Source organism: Paroedura picta, chromosome 4 (assembly GCF_049243985.1).
Source record: "Paroedura picta isolate Pp20150507F chromosome 4, Ppicta_v3.0, whole genome shotgun sequence".
Lineage (NCBI taxonomy): Eukaryota > Metazoa > Chordata > Lepidosauria > Squamata > Gekkonidae > Paroedura > Paroedura picta.
In genome coordinates, this window is record NC_135372.1 from 142,737,863 (window position 1) to 142,764,274 (window position 26,412).

The 26,412-nt window shown below is 55.2% G+C and overlaps 1 protein-coding gene across 1 annotated transcript; it reads right to left on the reverse strand.

Annotated features, from left to right (window-relative positions):
• Window positions 1-4,954: 4,954 nt before the first annotated feature.
• On the reverse strand, window positions 4,955-17,309 carry TCF15 (transcription factor 15). The gene is made up of 2 exons (XM_077335978.1): window positions 16,630-17,309; window positions 4,955-5,493 (listed from the first exon to the last, which is right to left on the reverse strand). The coding sequence occupies exons 1-2, from the start codon at window positions 17,098-17,100 to the stop codon at window positions 5,419-5,421; spliced, it is 546 nt and encodes a 181-aa protein (XP_077192093.1). The 5' UTR covers window positions 17,101-17,309; the 3' UTR covers window positions 4,955-5,418.
• Between the last annotated feature and the right edge of the window lie 9,103 nt (window positions 17,310-26,412).

The following is a 26,412-nucleotide window of genomic DNA, read 5'->3' on the forward strand; positions in this document are numbered from 1 at the left end:
GAATCATAGAATCCTAGAGTTGGAAGGGACCTCCTGGGTCATCTAGTCCAACCCGCTGCACTATGCAGGACACTCACAACCCTCTCGCTCCTCCACTGTCACCTGCCACCCCCTTGAGACTTCACAGAATCAGCCTCTCCGTCAGATGGCTCTCCAGCCTCTGTTTTAAAAATCTCCAAAGATGGAGAACCCACCACCTCCCGAGGAAGCCTGTTCCACTGAGAGACCGCTCTGACTGTCAGGAACTTCTTCCGGATGTTTAGATGGAATTTCCTTTGAATTAATTTCATCTCATTGGTTCTGATCCGTCCCCCTTGGGCAAGAGGGAACAATTCCGCTCCATCCTCCATATGGCACCCTTTTAAATTTACTCCTTTAATTCAATTTATTGCTCACACTACTCACATTCTGCTAAACCTTCCTGGCCCCACCATTGGCCACTTTGAGAGGGGGGCGTGTGTGTCAACATGATCATATATGGCCATATGATCTGATAAATGTTTAACCCGCTTTAAAAATATAGTAAAAATAATTAAATCCCTCTCATTTGGGAAACTCTTCTAGGATAATCAAGAAATTCCGGGGTTTTACGAAACCCTGGTTGAGGAAGCCTGCAGTAGGGTATGGACCAGGATTTTAAAAATTATTGTCATTTATTTATCATATGGCAGGTGTGTCATGTAGCCAGCAGATACTAAGATTGTCTGGCAGCTGGGCAAGAGATGTTGGAAGGTGGTTTGCCGTTGCTTGCTGTACATCATGACCTTGGCGTTCCTTGGAGGTCGTGCTTCCGGGAGCTAGCCACGGGTAACACTGCTTAAGCCGCTGAAATCAGAAGGACCGGGCTACCCAGGCCAACCCTGTCTCATCAAGAGAGGGTCTGGTGGACAGCCATGCTGAAGAAATGATAGCATCTGAAAAACAGCTGAGCCCAATACGACATAGAATCATAGAATCATAGATCTGGGTCCTCCTGGGTCATCTAGTCCAACCCCCTGCACTATGCAGGACACTCACAACCCAACCCTCATCTACTGTGACCTGCCACCCCCTTGAGCCTTCACAGAATCAGCCTCTCCGTCAGATGGCTCTCCAGCCTCTGCTTAAAAATCTCTAAAGATGGAGAATATTCCACTGAGAAACCACAGTGCCAGGAGCTTCTTCCGGATCTTGACATGGGATTTCCTTTGAGACCAACGAATTTTATTTCTGTGTACAAGCTTCCATGTATGTGCACACTTCTTCAGATACTTAGCACACACACGCATATACCCAGAATTAAACTTTTTTGGCCTGAAAGGTGTTGTGGGACGCAAATTCTGTTCTAGTCTCATCAGAACCAAGCATGGTACTCAGCCCTGGCTAATATTTGGATGGGAGGCCTTCAAGGGATGCTGTTTGCAAGCTGCTTTGAGACTCTTTCGGGTAGTGAAAAGCGGGGTATGAAACCAACTTCTTTGAGAGCCAGTGTGGTGAAGCGGTTAAGAGTGGCAGCTTCTAATCTGGAGAAGTGGGTTCATTTTCCCACTACTCCATATGCAGTCAGCTGGGTGACCTTGGGCTGGTCCCAGTTCTCACAGTGCAGTTTTCTCATAACTCTCTCAGCTTCCCCTCCCTCACAGGGTGTCTATTGTTGGGAGAGGAAAGGGAAGGCAAATGGAAGCCGCTTTGAGATTCCTTCAGGTACAGAAAAGCAGCATATAAGAACCAACTCTTTTTCTTCTTCAGTAATCTCAGGGCTCTCTCAGCCTCCCCTCCCTCACAGGGTGTCTGTTGTGGGGAGAGGAAAGGGAAGGTGATTGTAAGCCGCTTGGAGACTCCTTCGGGTAGAGAAAAGGGGCATATAAGTACCAACTCTTCTTCTTCTTCCCTAATATCAGGGCTCTCTCAGCCTCATCCCCCTCACAGGATGTCTGTTGTGGGGAGAGGAAAGGGAAGGTGACTGTAAGCCGCTTTGAGACTCCTTCGGGTAGTGAAAAGGGGGGTTATAAAAACCCAGCTCTATCTTCTCTTTTTGCCCTGGAACAGAAAACGCGGTGTATCAAACTGACGCATGAGCCGCACATGGGCGTGAAGAAACCAGTGGCATGCCTCCCTCCCATCACCAAAGCTCAGCACCCTTGGTCTTGAAGACTCCCCACCCCCATTTTGATTTACGATGCTGCCGGCCCACTGCAGCTGTGAGTGAGAATCCCAGGTGGGGGCCGGGGTGGGTGGGTGGGGAGGATTTTGTTCTCAGCGTGTCTAATCTGTCCCAGAGCCCAACCAAAAGCCGTGAGAGTCTTTAAAAACATTCCGGCCCCTGGGCCTTACTGGGGAGGCTGAGAAGGGTGCTCCCCCCCCAACCAGGCCCTGCGTTCTGTAAATATCCCAGGCTCTTTTAAGAAGGGGGGGTTGTTTTCTTTGAAAAAGTGGACGCTTTTCAATGGGAATGCAAAGAGACTTTTTTCCCTCGAGAGGATTACTGGCTACTGGTGATGGTCCCTGCGTCCAATGAAATCCCAAAATCTGAGACCAAGAGTCTTAACGGGCCGCCAAGGATAAAGCATAGGAACTCTGAATGACCTGTCCCAATCAGTCACGCACCTGGATGTTTCTTTGGGCTCATGCTCCAATTCACACCTCTTTCAGGTGGACAAACTCGCTTTGGCAGCTGGGACTTAGAGCTGTGACAGAATCACAGGGTTGGGGGAACCAAGAGGACATCTAGTCCAACCCCCGGCTCAGTGCAGGATCACCTGAAGCGTGTTCGTCCAGCCACCGCTTCTAGACTGTCAGGAAGGAGAGCTCATGACCACCCTGGGCAGCCACTGCTGAACTACTCAGACTGTAAAAAGAAAATTCCCAATAGCTGGCTGTTATTTTCTGCCTGTAATTGAAATCATTTCTGCTGCCAACAGGAACCTTTCCTTGCCCTCCTCCAAGTGACAACCTCTCAAATATTTCAAGAGAGCAACCCTGTCCCCTCCTCGCCTCCTCTTCTCCAGGCTGGACATTCCCAAGTCCCTCAGCCTTTCCTCCTAGGGCTTGGACCCCAGCCCCCAAATCTTCCTCATTTCTCTCTTCTGCACCCTGCTCCATTCTGTCCGCTTCCTTCTTCAAGCGAAGCCTCCAGAACTGCACACAGGACTCCAGATGTGGCTGACCAATGCCATGTACAGCGGGGTAATGCCACATTGTGATTCTCATGCTGCTCCTCGGAAGAAGAAGAAGAAGAAGAAGAAGAAGAAGAAGAAGAAGAAGAAGAAGATTCAACGTCTTCCCTTTCCTCTCCCCACAACAGACACCCTGTGGGGTGGGTGAGGCTGAGAGAGCCCTGATATTCCTGCTCGGTCAGAACAGTTTTATCAGTGCCGTGGCAAGCCCAAGGTCACCCAGCTGGCTGCATGTGGGGGAGCGCAGAATCGAACCCGGCATGCCAGATTAGAAGTCTGCACTACTAACCACTACACTACACCAAACTGGCTCTCCCAAGATTGCATTAGCCCCTTTTGCCGCTGCATCATAAGGATGGATGGCATTTCGCCAACAGGCGACCCATGCCCCGAATCTTATGCACATCCCCCCGCTCCCCGAAAGCACATCCCCCATTCCGTAAGGATGCTCTTCATGTTTGTTACCTGATTTCTTTCACCTCTTTGCTCACTTTTCCCTCCAAAGGAGCAGTTCCCATCTGCCTCATTTGGCACAGCTCTATTTAGGATGCTGGGAAGGGAAGATTCTGAGCGGGGCTCTGTGGAAGCCACCAGCCTATAAAAGGGAATTTGTGCATGCTTCTTAGGAAATGAATCCCGGGCTTCCTGGCTCCGCAGCTGGGTAGGACGGCCTCTGAGTCATTCAGGGCCACCGGGCTGCCTCACCTCGTGCACCTTTCCCCTGTGGGCAATCAGGCCAGCTCCTTCCCATGTTGCAAAAACAAGTCCCTGCAATCCTCCCAAAGGAAGACGCAGCATGCGAACAGAGCCTGGCTGTGCATGGGTAGGTACGAGGCGTGATAGCTGTAAGGCTCAGGGGGAAGGGGGGGGGGTGTTTGTTCTTTGTCTTGCTTCCAGTTTCTTCTTTATATAAAAAAATGGTTTATAAGAAGCAGTATCCACGGGTATTGACCTGCATTTTGCTTCCTCCTCTAAGGACTACAGGGCTGATTCTCCACTGGTTTTTCCGTTGTGGATCCTACTGAATTCAGATCGACTTGAATTTGGGTCTTCCTCTATCCCCCCCCCCCCACCCAATTGAAACAGAAACTGGATTGGGGAAGCTCAGAACAGGGTGGGTGAGGGGAGTCAAGCACAGCAGGAGTCTCTTTTCTTGAAGGGGGGGGGAGAGAATTGGAGACAGCATAGGGTGGGGGGAATAAATCCAAGAGGCAAATCTCTGCCGAGACAAGTTAGGATGTCTGGAGCGCAGTCACTTTAAGACAAGGCTTGCAACCGGGAACCAGGAAGTCTTTGAACTGACGCTCTGGCCAACTGCTGGACAGACAGGCATGCCGGTTGGAGGAGGAGGCAGTCGGGGGCGGGACAGCTGCCCTGAGTGGCACTTAAGCCATGAGACATGCTCCTCCTCTAAGGCCTTGCTAGAAATATATTATGTGGAACAGATATGACCATGCATGGTCATCTTGACCCCCTTCCCCAAATGGTCAGTGATGGGCCTGGAGGGGGTGGGAAGGGGAGGGGCCCGGAGGTGGGTGTGTCTACAACTCAGCTTCCCAACTGTATTCTACACAGTCATGCCTCTTCTGGGGTTTCTCAAAGCCTGAAGAACGTTTCCGGGGTTTCTCAACGGTAAAAAAAGTTGAGAACGGCTGCTCTGTTGCCTTCATCTGAATCAGAACTGCCTGCAGAAGGGGTGTTTGGTTATCCGTGGGTGCAAAAGCAAGGATTTGGGGGGGAGGGAGGGGAGAGAAGAGTCCATACCTAAGGAAAAAGGTCAAGAGACGGGCTCCAGCAGATGTGAAAAATATCTTTATTTTCAAGCCTGCCCAACAGGGAATCGTAATAATTACAACCGTGATCCTCGAGACCAGCCACAGTCCGGGCAAAGCTCCGTTTCCACGTTGCCCTTTGGAACGCAGGCTCCCCCACCACTGGGGGGCATCCCGGCCACCCCCAGACTCACAGAGTCCTCGTGCCCTGACCCCTACGGGTGTACGCCCACAGAGTGGTCATCGTCCCTCTCGTTCCGCAGCTCTCGTTTCTGCCCCGCAGACCGAAGCAGCCGCCGCCCCGTTCTGTCTCCTCCGAGTCCACAAAGTGGGGAGTCGCTTCGTAACTGGGGTTTGCTACTCATAAGCGCTGGGCTCCCCCGGCCTCCGTCACTCCCACCCCCCTGCCCCGGTCCAGCCAAGTGCAGTTTCCGAGGGGCTGGTCCCACCTTGGTGCGGCTCTGGGAACGGACGGTCCTCTGAACCTCAGTTCATCTCCGCAGCACCTTCAGCTGGTTCACGGCTCTCGCCTTCAAGCAGTTTCCACCAGCTTCCCGCCGGCTGCCCTGAAAGAAGAAGCAGGGGACATGTTGAGGAGGGGCAGGTCAGCGTGTTGCCTAAGAAAAGAGACCTATTCGTTATTTCGGGTGTCCCCAAACTTCTGGAGACTGCAAACAGCTTTGGGATTCTGATACAGAGAGGTGGGTGCAGCCACAAAATGGCTTCAACAGGAGGCGGAGCCAGTTACAAAATGGCTGCCACGGGAGGCGGAGCCAGTCACTAAGTGGAGGCTGCAGCTTACTTTCAGTAGCGCAGAGAAGGTCCTTGTGCTGGGGGGGGGCAGCTGCTGCCAATGCATTGTTTTTTCAAAAAATCTGTAGTCAATCAAATTGTGAATGTCTAATCAGAAACTTTGGCCAAAGCCCTCCTGGCCCTACCCATGTGGTGGGTGGCTGGAGACCCCTTGGATTACAAGGGATCTCCAGGTGATAGGGATCAGTTCACCCAAAGAAAATTGCTACGGAAGTAGGTTTTGAGAAGAAACTGCCTTCTGTATTTTTGTTATACCTGTTTGCCAAAAGTTACAGCGAGTACACAGAAATTGTGAAAATAGGGATTACTGAGTAAGCTGCAAAAATAAAATTACTCTTCATAAAGACATGAGAAGAGTCCCACTGGATCAGACAAGTGGTCCATGTGGTCCAGCATGGTGTCTCACACAATGGCCAAAGTGTTCCTCTGCAGGGCAGAGAGGCTGAGGCTATCATAAGAATATCAGAAGAGCCCTGCTGGATCAGACCAGTCATACAGTGGCCAACCAGTTCCTCAGGAGGGCCAAACACAGGCATAGAGGCCGAGGCCTTTACATGAACATCGGAGGAACCCTGCTGGATCAGACTAGCCTCCTGCCTCACACAGGGGCCAGCCAGTTCCTCTGGAGGGCCAACAACAGGGCAGAGAGGCCGAGGCCTTCCTAAGGACATCAGGAGAGCCCTGCTGGGTCAGACCAGGGTCCATCCAGTCCATCCTCCTGTCTCACACAGGGGCCAAGCAGTTCCTCTGGAGGGCCAGCCACAGGGCAGAGAGGCCGAGGCCTTCCTAAGAACCTCAGAAGAGCCCTGCTGGATCAGACCAGGGTTCCATGCAGTCCAGCATCCGGTCTCACACAGGGGCCAGCCAGTTCCTCTGGAGGGCCAACAACAGGGCAGAGAGGCCGAGACCTTCCTAAGGACATCAGGAGAGCCCTGTTGGATCAGACCAGGGGTCCATCTAGTCCAGCCTCCTGTCTCACACAGGGGCCAGCCAGTTCCTCTGGAGGGCCAGCAACAGGGCAGAGAGGCCGAGGCCTTCCTAAGGACATCAGGAGAGCCCTGCTGGATCAGACCAGGGGTCCATCTAGTCCAGCCTCCTGTCTCACAGAGAGGCCAGCCAGTTCCTCTGAAGGGCCAGCAACAGGGCAGAGAGGACGAGGCCTTCCTAAGGACATCAGGAGAGCCCTGCTGGGTCAGACCAGGGTCCATCCAGTCCATCCTCCTGTCTCACACAGGGGCCAAGCAGTTCCTCTGGAGGGCCAGCCACAGGGCAGAGAGGCCGAGGCCTTCCTAAGAACCTCAGAAGAGCCCTGCTGGATCAGACCAGGGTTCCATGCAGTCCAGCATCCGGTCTCACACAGGGGCCAGCCAGTTCCTCTGGAGGGCCAACAACAGGGCAGAGAGGCCGAGACCTTCCTAAGGACATCAGGAGAGCCCTGTTGGATCAGACCAGGGGTCCATCTAGTCCAGCCTCCTGTCTCACACAGGGGCCAGCCAGTTCCTCTGGAGGGCCAGCAACAGGGCAGAGAGGCCGAGGCCTTCCTAAGGACATCAGGAGAGCCCTGTTGGATCAGACCAGGGTCCATCCAGTCCAGCCTCCTGTCTCACACAGGGGCCAGCCAGTTCCTCTGGAGGGCCAGCAACAGGGCAGAGAGGCCTCGGCCTTCCTAAGGACATCAGGAGAGCCCTGTTGGATCAGACCAGGGTCCATCCAGTCCAGCCTCCTGTCTTACACAGGGGCCAGCCAGTTCCTCTGGAGGGCCAGCAACAGGGCAGAGAGGCCGAGGCCTTCCTAAGGACATCAGGAGAGCCCTGTTGGATCAGACCAGGGTCCATCCAGTCCATCCTCCTGTCTCACACAGGGGCCAAGCAGTTCCTCTGGAGGGCCAGCCACAGGGCAGAGAGGCCGAGGCCTTCCTAAGAACCTCAGAAGAGCCCCGCTGGATCAGACCAGGGAGGGTCCATCCAGTCCAGCATCCGGTCTCACACAGGGGCCAGCCAGTTCCTCTGGACAGCCAACAACAGGGCACCAAGGCCAAGGGCGTCTCCTGATGTTGCTCTCTGACACTGGGATAAAGAGGCTGATTAACAACAAATTTGGGGGTTCCCTTTAGTCATCATGACTAGTAGCCACTCGTAGACCTCTCCTGTATGAATGTTTCTAATCCCCTTTTTAAAGCTGTCTCTAACTTTAATCAGTACAGTGCCAAGTACGCATCAGGAGCAACACAGAGAAGAGATTTTGGTCAGACCGTTCAGGCTGTTAAGCGACAGAAAAATTATAGAAGGGTAAACTGGCTCGGAAGACCTCCGGGCTGCCAGAAGTAGAAGAGAGCGACAGAACGGAACAGTCTTCTACCACCTGTAGGAACACAAGCCAACCAAATCCCACTCTTGGAAATTTCGTGTTCTTCAGAGAGGCCAGCACATCTGAGATGCACCTACTCTAGCAAGCAAAGTGGACAGCTGGAATTGCAACTTCGTATTTCAATGTCTCCCTCCAACTCTTCCCTGTTGAAATAGGCCAGCTCTGCAGTGTGCATAACTGAGCAGAATATAAAGGGTGTCCTGCAGGGGGCATCGGAGGACATGTCTATTTAGCTTAGACAGCATGGGAACTTCCTGATTCTCAAATCATTCCCTCATTGGTGTGCTGATTGCTTGAACAGGGGGACTTCCTGTTTGTTTGAGCACACTTCCTCCCTGCTTGCCTCCAGAACAGGTGTTGAACGAAAGAATGATTGCAGACAACAGCTGGTTAGGTTGATTACCCTACCGGTTAGTTGACTACCGGGGACAGTAGAGACCTCAGTGGGTTATAATGCGGCAGAGGTCCTCCGTGGGAACAGATTTCCGCAGTGCAATCAGAATGTCTGGAGGTTGGCGACCCTAAAGGAATAAGCTAAAGTATCCTAGTTCAAAGACAGACTTGCTGCTTCTTGTACCTGCTGCAAAATGCCCAGGTGGAAGGAATCCATTTATCATTAACCCCTTTCTCTCCCACAACTGTGTAGGCCAAGTTCTGGGTTGGGAAAGAACTGGAGGTTTTTGGGATGGGTACTGAGGAGGGCAGAGTTCAGGGAAGGGAGGGACTTCAGTGGGGTATAACCCTGCAGACTCAACCTTCCAAAGCAGCCCCATTCACCAGGAGAACTGACCTCTGTCACTTGAAGATCAGTTCTAATACCAGGAGATCTGCCCCCACAGCAGAGTCTTGAAGGCTGCCCCCCCCCCTCCAGAGCAGCCATTATGTCCAGGGGAACTGCTCTCAATTCCAGGTGCCAGCTGGAGACTGGCAACCGTAAGCATGCTCCATGTCCCACGAGAAAGTGTTTGAAGGGACACCACGCTATTGAATCATTCTGCGCATGCTCAGATGCCTTTTCGAGAATCCACCCTGACAACGCAGGGGTGGCCAGAATGTGGCCCGCCCGATGTCCATGGACTACACTTCCCATCAGGACGTCAGAAAGCTTCCTGGAAGCGCTCCCAGAAACACCAATGCATCTGGCCGCCATCGTCAAGAGTTTCCAAATCTGGCCCTGGCAGGTCAGTTCTAGAACCCGGATCCCGTTCTTAGCTTTCCTCGATGCAAGCAGATGTTTTTAAACTGAGATTAGACAGTCATCTGACCGAAATGCTGAATTTATTAACTTAGGTGGATTGTTAGTGGGTGGGCAGGAAGGGCTGTGCCAGTGTTTGTCTCTTGTGGCCCTTCCTTGCACACCGAGGGAATTGCTTATCACCACTGTGGGATGGGAGGTGAATTGCCTCCAGGCCAGGCTGGATTCCGGAGATTTTTGGTTGGGGAGAATCACTTGGGCATGAAATTGGGGCCACTGTGGGTGGGCAGGTAGTTGTGAGTTCCTGCATAGTGCAGAGGGTTGGACTAGATGACCTTGGAGGACCCTTCCAACTCTATGATTCTAGGCTTCCACAGCACAAGTGGGGATTTGAATCTGGGGCTTCCAGATTCTACCTGACATGCTAGCCACTGGTCCACATAGGCAAGCTCAATTCTCATGCAAAGGGGTTACACTAGATGACCCTGGAGGCCCCTTCCAACTCTATGATTCTACGATTCTAGCTTATAAGAAAGATTTCCTGCTAATTCCTATATAAGAACATAAGAGAAGCCAAGTTGGATCAAACCCATCGCCCATCCAACACTCTTGAGTAGTACAGTGGCCAAAACCCAGGGGATATCAGGAGGTCCTCCAGAAGGGCCCAAATTCCAAAAGCTCTCCCCCTCTTGCCCTCCGAGCACCAAGAAGACAGACTAACCCTGCCCCGGACAGAATGTTCCATCTGCACCTTGTGGCTAAGAGCCATTATGGACCTCAGGAAGCTCCATATAAGAACATGAGAAGCCATGTTGGATCAGGACACACAATGGCTACAACCCATCAAGTAGACCCACCAGCAGGGCCACAGCTCAAGAAGACCTCCCCCCTCTTGTGTCCCAAATACCAAGAACATAAAGAGTATCCCTGCCCCAGACATAAGAACATAAGAGAAGCCATGTTGGGTCAACCCAATGGTCCTTCCAGTCCAACACTCTCAGGCACACAGTGGCCAAAACGGAGGAGCCCTTCGGAGGTCCACCAGCAGCGCCAGAACTCCAGAAGCCCTCCCCCTGTTGCCCTCCCCAAGCACCAAGAAGACAGAGCATCACTGCCCATCTATGCCTTGTGGTGAAGAGCCACCAACAGACCTGTGCTGTGCTGGTCTGAAGCAGCAAAACAAATTTTGAATCCAGGGATACCTTGAAGACACGCAAAGTTGGATTCAGGGTGTAAGATTTTGGAGGTCTTAAAGGGGCCCCTGGCCTCAAACTTCATTCTGTACTCATGTATCATGTTGCCCTGATTCCCACTCTCAGGACTTGGGTGAACCCCTCCCCATGTCTGCTGGTACCCAATGCGGGGGAGTCCCACCCTAAGGAATATGCCCGGTTGATAAAAGAGCCCAAATCTTACATACAAGCCAGCTTGGTGTAGTGGTTAGGAGTGCTCACTTCTAATCTGGCGAGCCGGGTTTGATTCCCTGCTCCCCCACATGCAGCCACCTGGGTGATCTTGGGCTCACCACAGCACTGATAAAGGTGTTCTGACCAAGCAGTTCTGCCAGAGCTCTCTCAGTTTCACCTCCCTCACAAGGTGACAGTTGTGGGGAGAGGAATTGTAAGCCACTTGGAGACTCCTTCTTCTTCAGTAATCTCAGGGCTCTCTCAGCCTCCCCTCCCTCACAGGGTTTCTGTTGTGGGGAGAGGAAAGGGAAGGCGAATGGAAGCCACTTTGAGACTCCTTCCGGTAGAGAAAAGCTGTCCCTTTATCTGGAGCTTGGAGGGGCCAGATGCCACAAAGTCTGTGCCCGGTATTGTCAAAAACCAGCCAAGGGGGCCTCATTCGTCACAGTCTTTGAGGCGCATGATTAATCTTGCTTGGAAAACTTTGACTCTGAGGACCTGTGATGAACGCCCACAACCCAGCCCCATCAGGTCATGCAGAAGTGACAGGCAGACAGAAGGAGCGAGTGAGACAGAGAGAAAGAGAGAGTAAGCATACCTCTGAGGACATACCGAGTGCCTTGCCCTCACTGCTGGGTCCCCACTGCCTAGGGGTGCCACCCGCAGGTGGGGCTGGAGACCTCCCAGAATTCTGACTGAGCTCCACACGATAAAGATCTGTTCCCCCTGGAGGAAGGGGTGCCAGTCTACGGGTGGGACCTGGGGGTCTCATGGAATTACAGCTCATCTCCAGGTAACTGAGCTCAGAGCGCCAGTGGGAAGAAGAAGAAGAAGAAGAAGAAGAAGAAGAAGAAGAAGAAGAAGAAGAAGAAGAAGAAGAAGAAGAAGAAGAAGAAGAAGAAGAAGAAGAAGAAGAAGAAGAGTTGGTTCTTATATGCCGCTTTTCCCTACCTGAAGGAGGCTCAAAGCGGCTTACAGTCGCCTTCCCATTCCTCTCCCCACAACAGACATCCTGTGAGGGAGGGGAGGCTGAGAGAGCCCTGAGATTACTGAAGAAGAAGAAGAGTTGGTTCTTATATGCCGCTTTTCCCTACCTGAAGGAGGCTCAAAGCGGCTTACAGTCACCTTCCCATTCCTCTCCCCACAACAGACACCCTGTGAGGGAGGGGAGGCTGAGAGAGCCCTGAGATTACTGAAGAAGAAGAAGAGTTGGTTCTTATATGCCCCTTTTCTCTACCCAAAGGAGGCTCAAAGTGGCTTACAGTCGCCTTCCCTTTCCTCTCCCCACAACAGACACCCTGTGGGGTGGGTGAGGCTGAGAGAGCGCTGATATCACTGCTTGGTCAGAACAGCTTTATCAGTGCCGTGGCCAGCCCAAGGTCACCCAGCTGGCTGCATGTGGGGGAGCGCAGAATCGAACCCGGCTCGCCAGATTAGAAGTCCGCACTCCTAACCACGACACTGGAAATGGCTGCTTAGAACAGATGTTCTCAACCAGGGTTTTGTGAAACCCTGGGGTTTCTTCATGGCCCTGGAAGGGTTTCCCGAAAGGGTGGGGGTTAATTCATTTTTATATACTTCAAAAAAATTATTACAGTGATCGGGAGATAAGACCATATAGGGTCATGTCGACGTACCCTTCCCTCTCCAAATGGCCTGTGATGGGACCGAAGAGGGTGGGAATGGGAGGTCTGCTTCCCAACCCTATTCTGCATGATTTTGCTGCTTCTGGGGTTTCCCAAAGCCTGAAGAATGTTTCAGGGGTTTGTCAATGGTAAAAAAATTGAGAAAGGCTGGCTTGGAAGCATTATACCCCACTATTTAGACGGAATTTCTTAATTCAAAATAAATTCTGTCTAAATATCCGGAAGACGTTCCTGACAGTCAGAGCGGTTCCTCAGTGGAACAGGCTTCCTCGGGAGGGGGTGGGTTCTCCATCTTTGGAGGTTTTTAAGCAGAGGCTGGAGAGCCATCTGCTGGAGGGGCTGATTCTGTGAAGGCTCAAGGGGGTGGCAGGTGACAGTGGAGGAGCGAGAGGGATGTGGGTGTCCTGCATAGTGCAGAGGAGGGGTATGGAGACCAAGACGTCTGAAGAAAGGTTGGGGGAGCTTGGTCTGTTTAGCCTGGAGAGGAGACGACTGAGAGGGGATTTGATAACCATCTTCAAGTATTTAAAAGGCTGCCATGTAGAGGATGGAGCAGAGTTGTTCTGTCTTGCCCTGGAGGAACGGACCAGAACCGAAATTAATGCAAAAGAAATTCCACCTCAACCTTTGGAAGAAGTTCCTGACAGTGTGAGCGGTTTCTCAGTGGAACAGGCTTCCTCAGGAGGTGGTGGGTTCCCCATCTTTAGAGATTTTTAAACAGAAGCTGGACAGACATCTGACGGAGGGGCTCATGGGAATTGTAGTCCATGGACATCTGGAGGGCTGCAGTTTGACTACCCCTGCTCTATAGCATTAGAACCTGCAGAGTTCCACCCTCTCTGCAACCCTCACCTTTCCCCGCTGCTACCCCTAAGATGTTCAGGGATTTCCTGACCTGGAGTTGGCAACCCTACCAAGAACCAGTGTTCACACCCCGTACCTTTACACACCCCGCTTTTCTCTACCCAAAGGAGTCTCCAATCGGCTGACATTCGCCTTCCCTTCCTCTCCCCACAGCAGACACTCTCTGCGGTCGTTGGGGCTGAGAGAGCTCTGCGAGAACTGCTCTGCCAGAACAGCTCTAGCCCAAGGTCACCCAGCTGGCTGCATGTGGAGGAGGGGCAGGGAATCAAACACGGCTCGCCAAATTGGAGGCTGCCGTTCTTCACCACGACACCAGACTGGCTGTCATCGAGGAAGCCAGGGCCCCCAGTCTGTTAACAAAAGGATTTTTTGGAAGTCTTGACTTCATAATGCGGAAGTGACTTGACAGCCCTTAACCGCACATGACATGCGAGAATTCAGGTTCAAATGTTTAATGTCCTGAAGCTTTCCTTCCTCCCCCTTCGACGGACACAAGTCTGATGCCACCTGAGGCTGTGTGAAGTAGGTGATTTCTTTGGGGGGGGTATCACTTGTCACTGTGGGTAGGCAGGTAGCTGTGAGTTCCTGCATTGTGCAGGGGGTTGGACTAGATGACCCAGGAGGCCCATTCCAACTCTAGGATTCTGTGATTCTACATGCAGATCAAGGGAAAAGCCCATCGCAGAGGGCCTCAGGTTTATTTCAAGGTTCAGAATATAGATTCTTCTATGAGGCCTGGGACCACGATCTCAGCCTCCGTTGTCCCGACCCATAGAATGGGTACATCAGTGACCTTCTCTGAATCGTAGAAGGGTGGGAAAGTTTTTTATTTAAAAAAAGGTCAACAGCTGGAAGCCCACACAGCACCCACCCTCCTGTCCCATGGGAAAAGTCTGGACCTTGCTTAAATAGTAGGAGAGGAAATGCATTCTTGACATCCTACATTTTTTTCCCGGACTGAGCTATGGCTCTAAAAATCAGACCTGGCCCCTTTTAAGACCCAGCTAGGAGTCAAAGAGTAAGAGCCTCTTGTGGCGCAGAGTGGTAAGGCAGCCGCCTGAAAGCTTTGCCCATGAGGTTGGGAGTTCAATCCCAGCAGCCGGCTCAAGGTTGACTCAGCCTTCCATCCTTCCGAGGTCGGTAAAATGAGTACCCAGCTTGCTGGGGGGTAAACGGTAATGACTGGGGAAGGCACTGGCAAACCACCCCGTATTGAGTCTGCCATGAAAACGCTAGAGGGCGTCACCCCAAGGGTCAGACATGACTCGGTGCTTGCACAGGGGATACCTTTACCTTTACCTTTAGGAGTCAAAAGCTCAAGGATGTAAATGTACACAATAAATTCAAGTGGGCTGTCATGTTGGTCTGAATTAACACAACAAAAATAGAGTCCAATCGCACCTTTAAGACCAACCAAGATTTATTCAAGGTGGGAGCTTTGCATGCAGAGGAGCATTCTGTGCATGCACTCGGAAGCTCCCACCTTGAATAAATCTTGGTTGGTCTTAAAGGTTGGATTGGACTCTATTTTGTTAATGTACACAATAAATACTCACCCTCCCTTGCTCCTGTATAGGCTAACTGGAGTTGCCAACTCTCGGCTGGAAGATTCCTGGAGATTTAGCAGGGTGGACCCTGGGGAGGGCAGAGCTGAGGGAAAGGAGCAGCCTCAGTGCCATAAAATCCACCCTCTGTGTTCTCCAGGGGAGCTGATTTCTGTCGCCTCAAGATCAGTTGTGATTCTAGGAGGTCTCCGGGCCCCACCTGGAGGTTCGCAACCCTGCCACAGTAGCCTGACTTGACTTTCCATAGAAAGGAGTGCCGTTGCCAACCTCCAGGTGGGGGATGGAGATCCGGCATTACAATTGCTCCCTGAGCGATAGAGATCAGTTTGGAAGGTGGATTTTGCAGCATTCTGCCCCCCTGAAGAAAAAGAAGAGGAAGAAGAGGAAGGAGAAGGAGAAGGAGAAGGAGAAGGAGAAGGAGAAGGAGAAGGAGAAGGAGAAGGAGAAGGAGAAGGAGAAGGAGAAGGAGAAGGAGAAGAAGAAGAAAGAGGTGAAGGAGAAGGAGAAGAAGAAGAAGAAGAAGAAGAAAGAGGTGAAGGAGAAGGAGAAGGAGAAGGAGAAGGAGAAGAGTTGTTTCTTAGTTGCCGCTTTTCTCTACCCAAAGGAGGCTCAAAGCGGCTGACGTTCGCCTTCCCTTTCCCTTTCTGCACCAAGCTCCCTACAGAGCTAGGATGACCACACAAGGCTCCCAAATTACAGGATAACTAAACTGGACTCTAGGAACATTTCAGAGAGCGCAAGGGGATCCAAAAAGAGTCAAAGCTGTCTTTGTCTGATTCTCAGAAGATCCTGTCCTGGGAATCTGGCCTCTCAGCTGCTATCCGATTCAAATCTCGTTGTCCTACTGCAGACCAAAGCCAAGACTCCTTCATTGCATCTGAAGAACTGTGGCTGCACACCAAGGCTTATGCCCAGAATTGAACATGGTTGGTCTTCAAGGTGACTCTGAACTCAGACTTCGCCCTACTGCAATCACACCAACACAGTGTTGTGATTAAGAGTGGCGACTTCTAATCTAGTGAGCCAGGTTTGATTCCCCACTCCTCCTCCACATGCAACCAGCTGGGTGACCTTGGGCTCATCGCAGCCCTGTCAGAAGCTGTTGTCACAGAACAGTTCTCTCAGGGCTCTCTCAGCCTCAGCCTCCTACCCAGGGTGTTTGTTGTGGGGAGAGGAAGGGAAGGTGATTGTGAGGTGCTTTGAGACTCTTTCAGGCAGTGAAAGTCGGGGTATAAAAACCCATGCTGCTTAGAATCATAGAATCATAGAACCATAGAGTTGGAAGGGGCCATACAGGCCATCTAGTCCAGCCCCCTGCTCAATGCAGGATCAGCCCAGAGCATCCTAAAGCATCCAAGAAAAGTGTGTATCCAACCTTTGCTTGAAGACTGCCAGTGAGGGGGAGCTCACCACCTCCTTAGGCAGCCTATTCCACTGGTGAACTACTCTGACTGGGAAAACTTTTTCCTGATATCTAGCCTATATCGTTGTACTTGAAGTTTAAACCCATTACTGCATGTCCTCTCCTCTGCAGCCAGCAGAAACAGCATCCTGCCCTCCTCCAAGGGACAACCTTTCAAACACTTTTGAAAGCTTCTTCTTCTTCCCCCTCAGAATTAAGCTGGGTGGGTCTTCAAGCTGCCCCCGGACTCAGCCTTCATCCTGTGTCATGCACACAAAAGGTTGGGCCCAGGATTAAGCACTGTGGCCTCAAAAGCGCCCCTGGATTCGAACTCTGCTCCACTCCCCTCCGAAACAGGATAAAGCACGGAAGCCGGCTTGACCTCTGTCCCCCTCTCGCAGGAAAAGCCGCCCCCTCCCCTTGCCCCCCGGCCCAGGGACTCACCCCCTTCCTCTGGCTGCTGAGGCAGAAGGTGCAGATGCTGCGGGGCTGCTTGGCCTCCCTCTCCCCCTTGGAGCCGTAGATGGCCCGGAAGCAGGGCTGCCCATCCTCGCAGCCTTCGCCCAGGAGCAGGACGTTGGCCAGGTGGGAGATGTAGCTGGAGGCCAGGCGCAGCGTCTCGATCTTGGACAGCTTCCGGTCGACGGGCTCGGTGGGGATGAGGGTGCGCAGGGCCGTGAAGGCGGTGTTGACGCTCTGGGTGCGGTCCCTCTCGCGGGCGTTGGCCGCCTGCCTCTGCTTGACCACCACCACCGGGCCGGGCTGGCGGGCGGCCTTGGGGTGCCCCTCGCAGCAGCCGTAGGACTGGTCGGAGGCTTCGCTCTCGCTGCGGTTCTCCTCGTCCTCCTCGGACATGGGGCTGAGGTCCGGGTAGAGCACGTGGGCGGCCACCGGTCGGAGCATGGCGAAGGCCATGGCCCGGCCTCCCCGCCTGGGGGACGCCCTGTGGCACAGGCCTTAGGCTCTGCAGAGGGTCTCTTCTCTTCCTCCCCGAGAAAACTTTGCAAGGAGAGCCGGAGGCAGCCGGACGGACAGCCACTGCTGCTTGCCTCCTGCTCTGGCCCTTCCCGAGGAAGAATCTCGCACAGCTGTGGTGCGCTCCCGCCTCCTGCGTCAAGGAGCGATGCTCTGGTGGGACCGGCGAAGGAGCCTCCTGCTTATAAGGCCCGGGGAGGGGTCAGGGGTTTGGAGCAGGAGCCCGGCCAGCCAATGGGGGAGCCTTCGCTCTCTCCTCCGGCCAATGAGGCCGGCAATGCTGCTCCGGCCCCTGGAATCAAAAGGCATCCGAGAATCTAGGCTGCGGCGGCTCTCCTGGGGGGGTGTTGCAGAGTCTGTGAATGACAGGCGGAGGGGAAGGGAAGGAGGGGTGGGGTTCTGGAGGCCGGACACCTTGTGCAGAGGCAGGAGGAGGAGGAGCAGGAGGAGGAGGAGAAGGAGGAGGAGGAGAACAAGAAATGGGATTCTGAGCTGTATCAAACAGACTATCTTGTCCAGATCACAGGAGGTGATGGTACTGCTGTACTTTGCTCTGGTTCGGCCTCCCTTGGAGTCCTGTGTTCAGTTTTGGGCACCCCAGTTGAATAGGGAGGTAGACAAACTGGAGCGTGTCCAGAGGAGGGCCACAAAGATGGGGAGGGGTTTGGAGACCAAGATGTAGGAGGAAAGGTTGGGGGAGCTTGGTCTGTTTAGCCTGGAGAGGAGACGACTGGGAGGGGATCTGATAAACACCTTCAAGTATTTAAAAGGCTGCCATATGGAGGATGGAGCAGAGTTGTTCTCTCTTGCCCCGGAGGGATGGACCAGAACCAGTGGGATGAAAGTAATGAAAAAGAAATTCCATCTAAACGTCCAGAAGAAGTTCCTGACAGTTAGAGCGGTTTCTCAGTGGAACAGGCTTCCTCGGGAGGTGGTGGGTTCTCCATCTTTGAAGATTTTTAAGCAGAGGCTGGATAGCCATCTGACGGAGAAGCTGATTCTGTGAAGGCTCAAGGGGGTGGCAGGTGACAGTGGATGAGCGAGAGGGTTGTGAGTGTCCTGCCTTGTGCAGGGGGTTGGACTAGATGACCCAGGAGGTCCCTTCCAACTGTATGATTCTATGTAATGGTAAACTGCTTCGAGACTCTATTGGGTAGTGAAAATCAGGTTATATAAACCAACTCCTCCTCTTTTGTAGCCCACGTTTCACTATTTGAAAGAGTCCCAAAGTGACTTACAAACCCTTTCCCCTTCCTCTCCCCACAACAGACACCCTGTGAGGCAGGTGGGGTGGAGAGAGCTCTGGAAGAACTTCTTTGTGGCTTCTGACATAGAGCTGATGCAGAACCAAGGACTCGGTGAATGAAGAACAGCTGGGTTTTAGCAGTCAAGCTGATAAAAGTGAGATCGGGAGGCAGAACCCATCTGTGGGCACAAATTTTGCAACCATTTCTCTGTCCTCTAAACTAAAGCAGGGGCAGTCAACCTGTGGTCCTCCAGATGTCCATGGACTACAATTCCCATGAGCCCCTGCCAGCATTTGCTGGCATGGGCTCATGGGAATTGTAGTCCATGGACATCTGGAGGACCACAGGTTGACTAACACTGCTCTAAAGCTTTTGGTAGAATCATAGAATCCTGGAGTGGGAAGGGGCCATGCAGGCCATATAGTCCAACCCCCCTACTCAGTGGAGGATCAGCCTGAAGCAATGTTTCTCAACCTTCCTAATGCTGCGACCCCCTCAGGGGCCGTGGCACGGCAGCGGCAGCAGACTCAGCAACCCCTGGGAAAAGGGGTTTGATTCCTCATTCCTCCACGTGCAGCCAGCAGGGTGACCTTGGGCCAGTCACAGCCTTGATAGAGCTGTTCTCACAGAGCAGTAACCTCAGGACTATATAGCCATCTGACGGGGAGGCTGATTCTGTGAAGGGTCAAGGGGGTGGCAGGTGACAGTAGATGAGCGAGAGGGTTGTGAGTATCCTGCATAGTGCAGGGGGTTGGACTAGATGACCCAGGAGATCCCTTCCAACTCTAGGATTCTATGATTCTATGACTCTCTCATCTCCCTCACAGGGTGTCTGTTGTAGGGAGAGGAAAGGGAAGGCGACTGGAAGCCGCTTTGAGACTCCTTCGGGTAGAGAAAAGCCGCATATAAGAACCAACTCTTCTCCTTCTTCAGTAATCTCAGGGCTCTCAGCCTCCCCTCCCTCACAGGGTGTCTGTTGTGGGGAGAGGAAAGGGAAGATGAATGTAAACCGCTTTGAGACTCCTTCGGGTAGAGAATGCGGGGGATCAAAACCAACGCCGCTGCTTCTCCTTTCTCTCCATCGACTGCAAAATCTACTTGCACAATCGCTAACGGAGGCTCCTTCCTCTTCTCCCTCACTCCCAAGGCAATCCTCCCTTGTCCCGCCCCCCCCCCAGCATCCAAGGGACACCTTCTGCCTTTCCCTTTTGCTGGCTCCGGCCCCGTCCTGGCCGTGGTGTCGCCTGCGCCAGGAAGGGGAGGAAGCCGTACGGATCTTCGGGCCTGCTTTCTTTGGCGGGCTGCCCTCTCCGCGGGCCTTCCTCGGGGAGCAAAAAGCGAGGCTGAGGGGAGAAAGCGAGAGGGCGAGGGGAGTCCAGATCTCCGGTAGAGAGGAGCAGACGGGGAAAGGAAATCTCTGCGCAATAACTCATCCTCTCAGGAAGCCCGGAGCCAGAGGGGCTCCTTTGACCTCTCCCAGCCGTAGGTAAGCTCCAGACGGTGGGTTCGCCTCGGCTCCAGCTGGAAGGGATCCGGTGAGGAGCCCCCAGCGAATCTGGAAGTCTCCATCTCCCGCTCTTCGCCTGCAAGACAAGAAGCCCCGTTCTCCAAGAGGGGTCAAAAGCTAAACCAGGCTCCAGGCCCACCTTCCTCCGGAGGAAAGCGGAAAGGTAGATTTCCGTCTGGCTGACCTGAAAGAGAAGAGGGATGCCTGCGATAAGGAACTGGCTGCCAGCTCTCCGGACAAGGAATTCTGCGGGGTGGGAGGTTGCCAACTCTGGCCTTGGGAATTCCTGGAGACTGGGGAAGTGGTGCAGGGGGAGGGGAGGATTCGTGGAGGGGTGAGGAAGAGAAAGATACTTGTAAGCCGCTTTGAGACTTCTTCAGGCGGAGAAAAGCGGCCTATAAAACCCAACTCTTCTTCTTAAAGGGAACTGGATGCCGACAGTGATCCAGCATAGTGTGAAAGAGCATCGGACTCCGATATGGAGAACCAGATTCGATTCCCCACTTCCCCTCCACATGCAGCCAGCTGAATGACTTTGGGCCAGTCACAGTTCTCTTAGAGCTCTCTCGGCCTCGCCTCCCTCACAGGGAGAGGAAGGGAAGGCGATTGTAAGCCACTTTGGAGCACCTTTGGTTAGTAAAAAGTGGGGTGTAAAACCCAACTCTTCTTCCACTGAGTTCCTGCCATGCCCCCAAATACCCCAAATTAAATGGCTCCTTTTGAGGGTGGACTCTATGGCTTTACACCCTTCTTTACGTCCCGCCCCTCCCTAAGCCCCTCCCCTTCCAGGCTCCGCCCCCAAGGTCTCCAGGCCTTTCCCACCCAGAGCTGGCAACCCCCATGACGATGCTCCTTCTTTCTCCCTGGGTCTCTTTTCCGGCTTGTTTTCTAAGGTGCCTCTTAAAGGCAAGCCCCTCCACCCCCACCAGGCTGCGGCTGGGCCCCCTCGGAAGGAGCCTGACGGCCTTGACAGCCGCAAGATGGATAAGCCCGGCCTGTGTATTCAGGTGCAGCTCCCGGAAAGCATGTGGGTGCCCTTGGAAGGGGCAGAGGCCTTGGAGAGCCTGGGCCGCTCTGGAAAACTCGCCCGGCTGGGTCTGCCAACCCCAGGTTTGGGAAGACCTGGGCGTCTGAGGCTGGAAGGTGTCGGGAGGGATGCCAGGCCCCGGGGAACAAGGGGTCCCTGGGGATTAGAGCACAGCTCCAGACTGCACAGATCCGTTCCCCTGGAGAAAAGGGCTGCTGTAGAGGGTGGACTAGGGGATGCCAACCCCTAGGTGGGACCTGGGGAGCTCCTGGAATTACCGCTCCTCTCCAGAGTAAAGAGATCACTTCTCCTGGAGAAAAGGGCTGTTTGGAAAGTGGGCTCCACTGAGGTCCCAGGTCCTGCCCACTACCAGCTCCACCCCCAAAGTCTCCCAACCCAGAGCTGGCCCTTTCCTCCAGGGGAACTGAGCTCTGTAGTCTGGAGATGAGCTGGAATTCCAGGGAGATCCCCAGGTCCCACCTGGAGATTGGCATCCCCACCTTGTACAGATAGGCTTTCAGAGCCCCCCCTGGGGGGGGGAGGAGAATTGAGCATAGGACAGGGAGAGACAGATAGACAGAGACAGGGAGATTTGAGCATAGGAAAGATAGGGAGGGAGGGAGGTAAGTTGGTAGGTAGGTGGTAGGTAGGATGGATGGGTGGGTGGATGGATGGATGGATGGATGGATGGGTAGATGGGTAGATGGGTAGATGGGTAGATGGATAGATGGATAGATGGATAGATGGATAGATGGATAGATGGATAGATGGATAGATGGATAGATGGATAGATGGATAGATGGATAGATAGATAGATAGATAGATAGATAGATAGATAGATAGATAGATAGATAGATAGATAGATAGATAGATAGATAGATAGATAGATAGATAGATAGATAGATAGATAGATAGATAGATAGATAGATAGATAGACCATGCTTCCTGAAATCGCCCATGTCTGCCACCCACCCCTCTGGGTGCACTTCCATTTCGACATCTTCAAATTGCGGCCAGCGGATTCGTCCCCGGTCTAAAACGAGATCGGATACACCAACAGTAGCTGGGAAGACCTGTGAGCAGGGCCCAGCAGAGTAAACACCAGAGCAGGGCTCCCCCCACTCCCCCACCCCCGGCCAGCACTTTGCGCCCCCCACATGGGGACCTTTTAGCCAGGAGATGATCCTTAAGAATAAGTAAATAAACATGGAGCAGATGGTGGGGCTCCCGCTCCCAGCTCCCTGGGGCTCCGTTACACCTCGAGCAGCCGAGGCAAATGGATTCCAGACCCCGGCCGTGTTAAACCTCGGCCACATGTGGCCACCAGGACACTGCTTGCCTGACCTCCTTGAACCTTATTAAAGGGGCATCATCTTTCCCGGGAGATGCCAGCCCCGCTTTCCCCTGGCCCTCCTTTACGAGCCTGGCTGTGCTCTTGGGATCGGCCTTTGATGGCCCAAGCCAGGGATTAACACGAGACCGAGGGCAAGACCTCTTCTGGAGGGTCTTGCTGCGTTTTGTGCTGACGCATTCTGCAGCGGGGGGCTGTCAGGGTGACCCTCGCAAACCAGGAACCCTTTGGCACTTTGGTTATGATCGGGGGGAACGTAAGAGTCCTGCTGGGTCAGACCAGGGAGGGCCCATCCAGTCCAGCCTCCTGTCTCACACAGGGGCCAGCCAGTTCCTCTGCAGGGCCAGCCACAGGGCAGAGGGGCCGAGGCCTTCCCCTACGAAGACCCTCAGAAGAGCCCTGCTGGGTCAGGCCAGGGAGGGTCCCTCCAGTCCAGCCTCCCGTCTCACCCAGGGGCCAGCCAGTTCCTCTGCAGGGCCAGCCACAGGGCAGAGAGGCCGAGGCCTTCCCCTGAGAAGACCCTCAGAAGAGCCCTGCTGGGTCAGGCCAGGGAGGGTCCCTCCAGTCCAGCCTCCCGTCTCACCCAGGGGCCAGCCAGTTCCTCTGCAGGGCCAGCCACAGGGCAGAGAGGCCGAGGCCTTCCCCTGAGAAGACCCTCAGAAGAGCCCTGCTGGGTCAGGCCAGGGAGGGTCCCTCCAGTCCAGCCTCCCGTCTCACCCAGGGGCCAGCCAGTTCCTCTGCAGGGCCAGCCACAGGGCAGGGAGGCCGAGGCCTTCCCCTGAGAAGACCCTCAGAAGAGCCCTGCTGGGTCAGGCCAGGGAGGGTCCCTCCAGTCCAGCCTCCCGTCTCACCCAGGGGCCAGCCAGTTCCTCTGCAGGGCCAGCCACAGGGCAGAGAGGCCGAGGCCTTCCCCTGAGAAGACCCTCAGAAGAGCCCTGCTGGGTCAGGCCAGGGAGGGTCCCTCCAGTCCAGCCTCCCTTCTCACCCAGGGGCCAGCCAGTCCCTCTGCAGGGCCAGCCACAGGGCAGAGAGGCCGAGGCCTTCCCCTGAGAAGACCCTCAGAAGAGCCCTGCTGGGTCAGGCCAGGGAGGGTCCCTCCAGTCCAGCCTCCCGTCTCACCCAGGGGCCAGCCAGTTCCTCTGCAGGGCCAGCCACAGGGCAGAGAGGCCGAGGCCTTCCCCTGAGAAGACCCTCAGAAGAGCCCTGCTGGGTCAGGCCAGGGAGGGTCCCTCCAGTCCAGCCTCCCGTCTCACCCAGGGGCCAGCCAGTTCCTCTGCAGGGCCAGCCACAGGGCAGAGAGGCCGAGGCCTTCCCCTGAGAAGACCCTCAGAAGAGCCCTGCGGGGTCAGGCCAGGGAGGGTCCCTCCAGTCCAGCCTCCCGTCTCACCCAGGGGCCAGCCAGTTCCTCTGCAGGGCCAGCCACAGGGCAGAGAGGCCGAGGCCTTCCCCTGAGAAGACCCTCAGAAGAGCCCTGCTGGGTCAGGCCAGGGAGGGTCCCTCCAGTCCAGCCTCCCGTCTCACCCAGGGGCCAGCCAGTTCCTCTGCAGGGCCAGCCACAGGGCAGAGAGGCCGAGGCCTTCCCCTGAGAAGACCCTCAGAAGAGCCCTGCTGGGTCAGGCCAGGGAGGGTCCCTCCAGTCCAGCCTCCCTTCTCACCCAGGGGCCAGCCAGTCCCTCTGCAGGGCCAGCCACAGGGCAGAGAGGCCGAGGCCTTCCCCTGAGAAGACCCTCAGAAGAGCCCTGCTGGGTCAGGCCAGGGAGGGGCCCTCCAGTCCAGCCTCCCGTCTCACCCAGGGGCCAGCCAGTTCCTCTGCAGGGCCAGCCACAGGGCAGAGAGGCCGAGGCCTTCCCCTGAGAAGACCCTCAGAAGAGCCCTGCGGGGTCAGGCCAGGGAGGGTCCCTCCAGTCCAGCCTCCCGTCTCACCCAGGGGCCAGCCAGTTCCTCTGCAGGGCCAGCCACAGGGCAGAGAGGCCGAGGCCTCCCCCTGAGAAGACCCTCAGAAGAGCCCTGCTGGGTCAGGCCAGGGAGGGGCCCTCCAGTCCAGCCTCCCGTCTCACCCAGGGGCCAGCCAGTTCCTCTGCAGGGCCAGCCACAGGGCAGAGAGGCCGAGGCCTTCCCCTGAGAAGACCCTCAGAAGAGCCCTGCGGGGTCAGGCCAGGGAGGGTCCCTCCAGTCCAGCCTCCCGTCTCACCCAGGGGCCAGCCAGTTCCTCTGCAGGGCCAGCCACAGGGCAGAGAGGCCGAGGCCTTCCCCTGAGAAGACCCTCAGAAGAGCCCTGCGGGGTCAGGCCAGGGAGGGTCCCTCCAGTCCAGCCTCCCATCTCACCCAGGGGCCAGCCAGTTCCTCTGCAGGGCCAGCCACAGGGCAGAGAGGCCGAGGCCTTCCCCTGAGAAGACCATCAGAAGAGCCCTGCGGGGTCAGGCCAGGGAGGGTCCCTCCAGTCCAGCCTCCCGTCTCACACAGGGGCCAGCCAGTTCCTCTGCAGGGCCAGCCACAGGGCAGAGAGGCCGAGGCCTTCCCCTGAGAAGACCCTCAGAAGAGCCCTGCGGGGTCAGGCCAGGGAGGGTCCCTCCAGTCCAGCCTCCCGTCTCACCCAGGGGCCAGCCAGTTCCTCTGCAGGGCCAGCCACAGGGCAGAGAGGCCGAGGCCTTCCCCTGAGAAGACCCTCAGAAGAGCCCTGCTGGGTCAGGCCAGGGAGGGTCCCTCCAGTCCAGCCTCCCGTCTCACACAGGGGCCAGCCAGTTCCTCTGCAGGGCCAGCAACTGGGCAGAGAGGCCGAGGCCTTCCTAAGGACATCAGGAGAGCCCTGCTGGATCAGACCAGGGGTCCATCTAGTCCAGCCTCCTGTCTCACACAGGGGCCAGCCAGTTCCTCTGGAGGGCCAGCAACAGGGCAGAGAGGCCGAGGCCTTCCTAAGGACATCAGGAGAGCCCTGCTGGATCAGACCAGGGGTCCATCTAGTCCAGCCTCCTGTCTCACACAGGGGCCAACCAGTTCCTCTGCAGGGCCAGCAACAGGGCAGAGAGGCCGAGGCCTTCCTAAGGACATCAGGAGAGCCCTGCTGGATTCGACCAGGGGTCCATCTAGTCCAGCCTCCTGTCTCACACAGGGGCCAACCAGTTCCTCTGCAGGGCCAGCAACAGGGCAGAGAGGCCGAGGCCTTCCTAAGGACATCAGGAGAGCCCTGCTGGATCAGACCAGGGGTCCCTCCAGTCCAGCCTCCTGTCTCACACAGGGGCCAAGCAGTTCCTCTGCAGGGCCAGCAACAGGGCAGAGAGGCCGAGGCCTTCCTAAGGACATCAGGAGAGCCCTGCAGGATCTGACCAGGGGTCCATCCAGTCCAGCCTCCTGTCTCACACAGGGGCCAGCCAGTTCCTCTGGAGGGCCAGCAACAGGGCAGAGAGGCCGAGGCCTTCCTAAGGACATCAGAAGAGCCCTGCTGGATCAGACCAGGGGTCCATCTAGTCCGGCATCTTGTCTCACACAATGGCCAACCAGTTCCTCTGGAGGGCCAGCAACAGGGCAGAGAGGCCGAGGCCTTCCTAAGGACATCAGGAGAGCCCTGCTGAGTCAGACCAGGGGTCCATCCAGTCCAGCCTCCTGTCTCACACAGGGGCCAGCCAGTTCCTCTGGAGGGCCAGCAACAGGGCAGAGAGGCCGAGGCCTTCCTAAGGACATCAGGAGAGCCCTGCTGAGTCAGACCAGGGGTCCATCCAGTCCAGCCTCCTGTCTCACACAGGGGCCAGCCAGTTCCTCTGGAGGGCCAGCAACAGGGCAGAGAGGCCGAGGCCTTCCTAAGGACATCAGGAGAGCCCTGCTGGGTCAGACCAGGGGTCCATCCAGTCCAGCCTCCTGTCTCACACAGGGGCCAGCCAGTTCCTCTGGGGGGCCAGCAACAGGGCAGAGAGGCCGAGGCCTTCCTAAGGACATCAGGAGAGCCCTGCTGGGTCAGACCAGGGGTCCATCCAGTCCAGCCTCCTGTCTCACACAGGGGCCAGCCAGTTCCTCTGGAGGGCCAGCAACAGGGCAGAGAGGCCGAGGCCTTCCTAAGGACATCAGGAGAGCCCTGCTGGGTCAGACCAGGGGTCCATCCAGTCCAGCCTCCTGTCTCACACAGGGG

What these genes read in the sequence shown, in the direction of transcription:
- TCF15 (XM_077335978.1), bottom strand. Translation starts at nt 17,100, where the DNA reads ATGGCCTTCGCCATGCTCCGACCGGTGGCCGCCCACGTGCTCTACCCG. An exon ending in TCAGCAGCCAGAGGAAGGGG is followed by an intron (nt 5,494 to 16,629) that starts GTGAGTCCCTGG and finishes TTCTTCTTTCAG; the next exon opens with GGCAGCCGGCGGGAAGCTGG.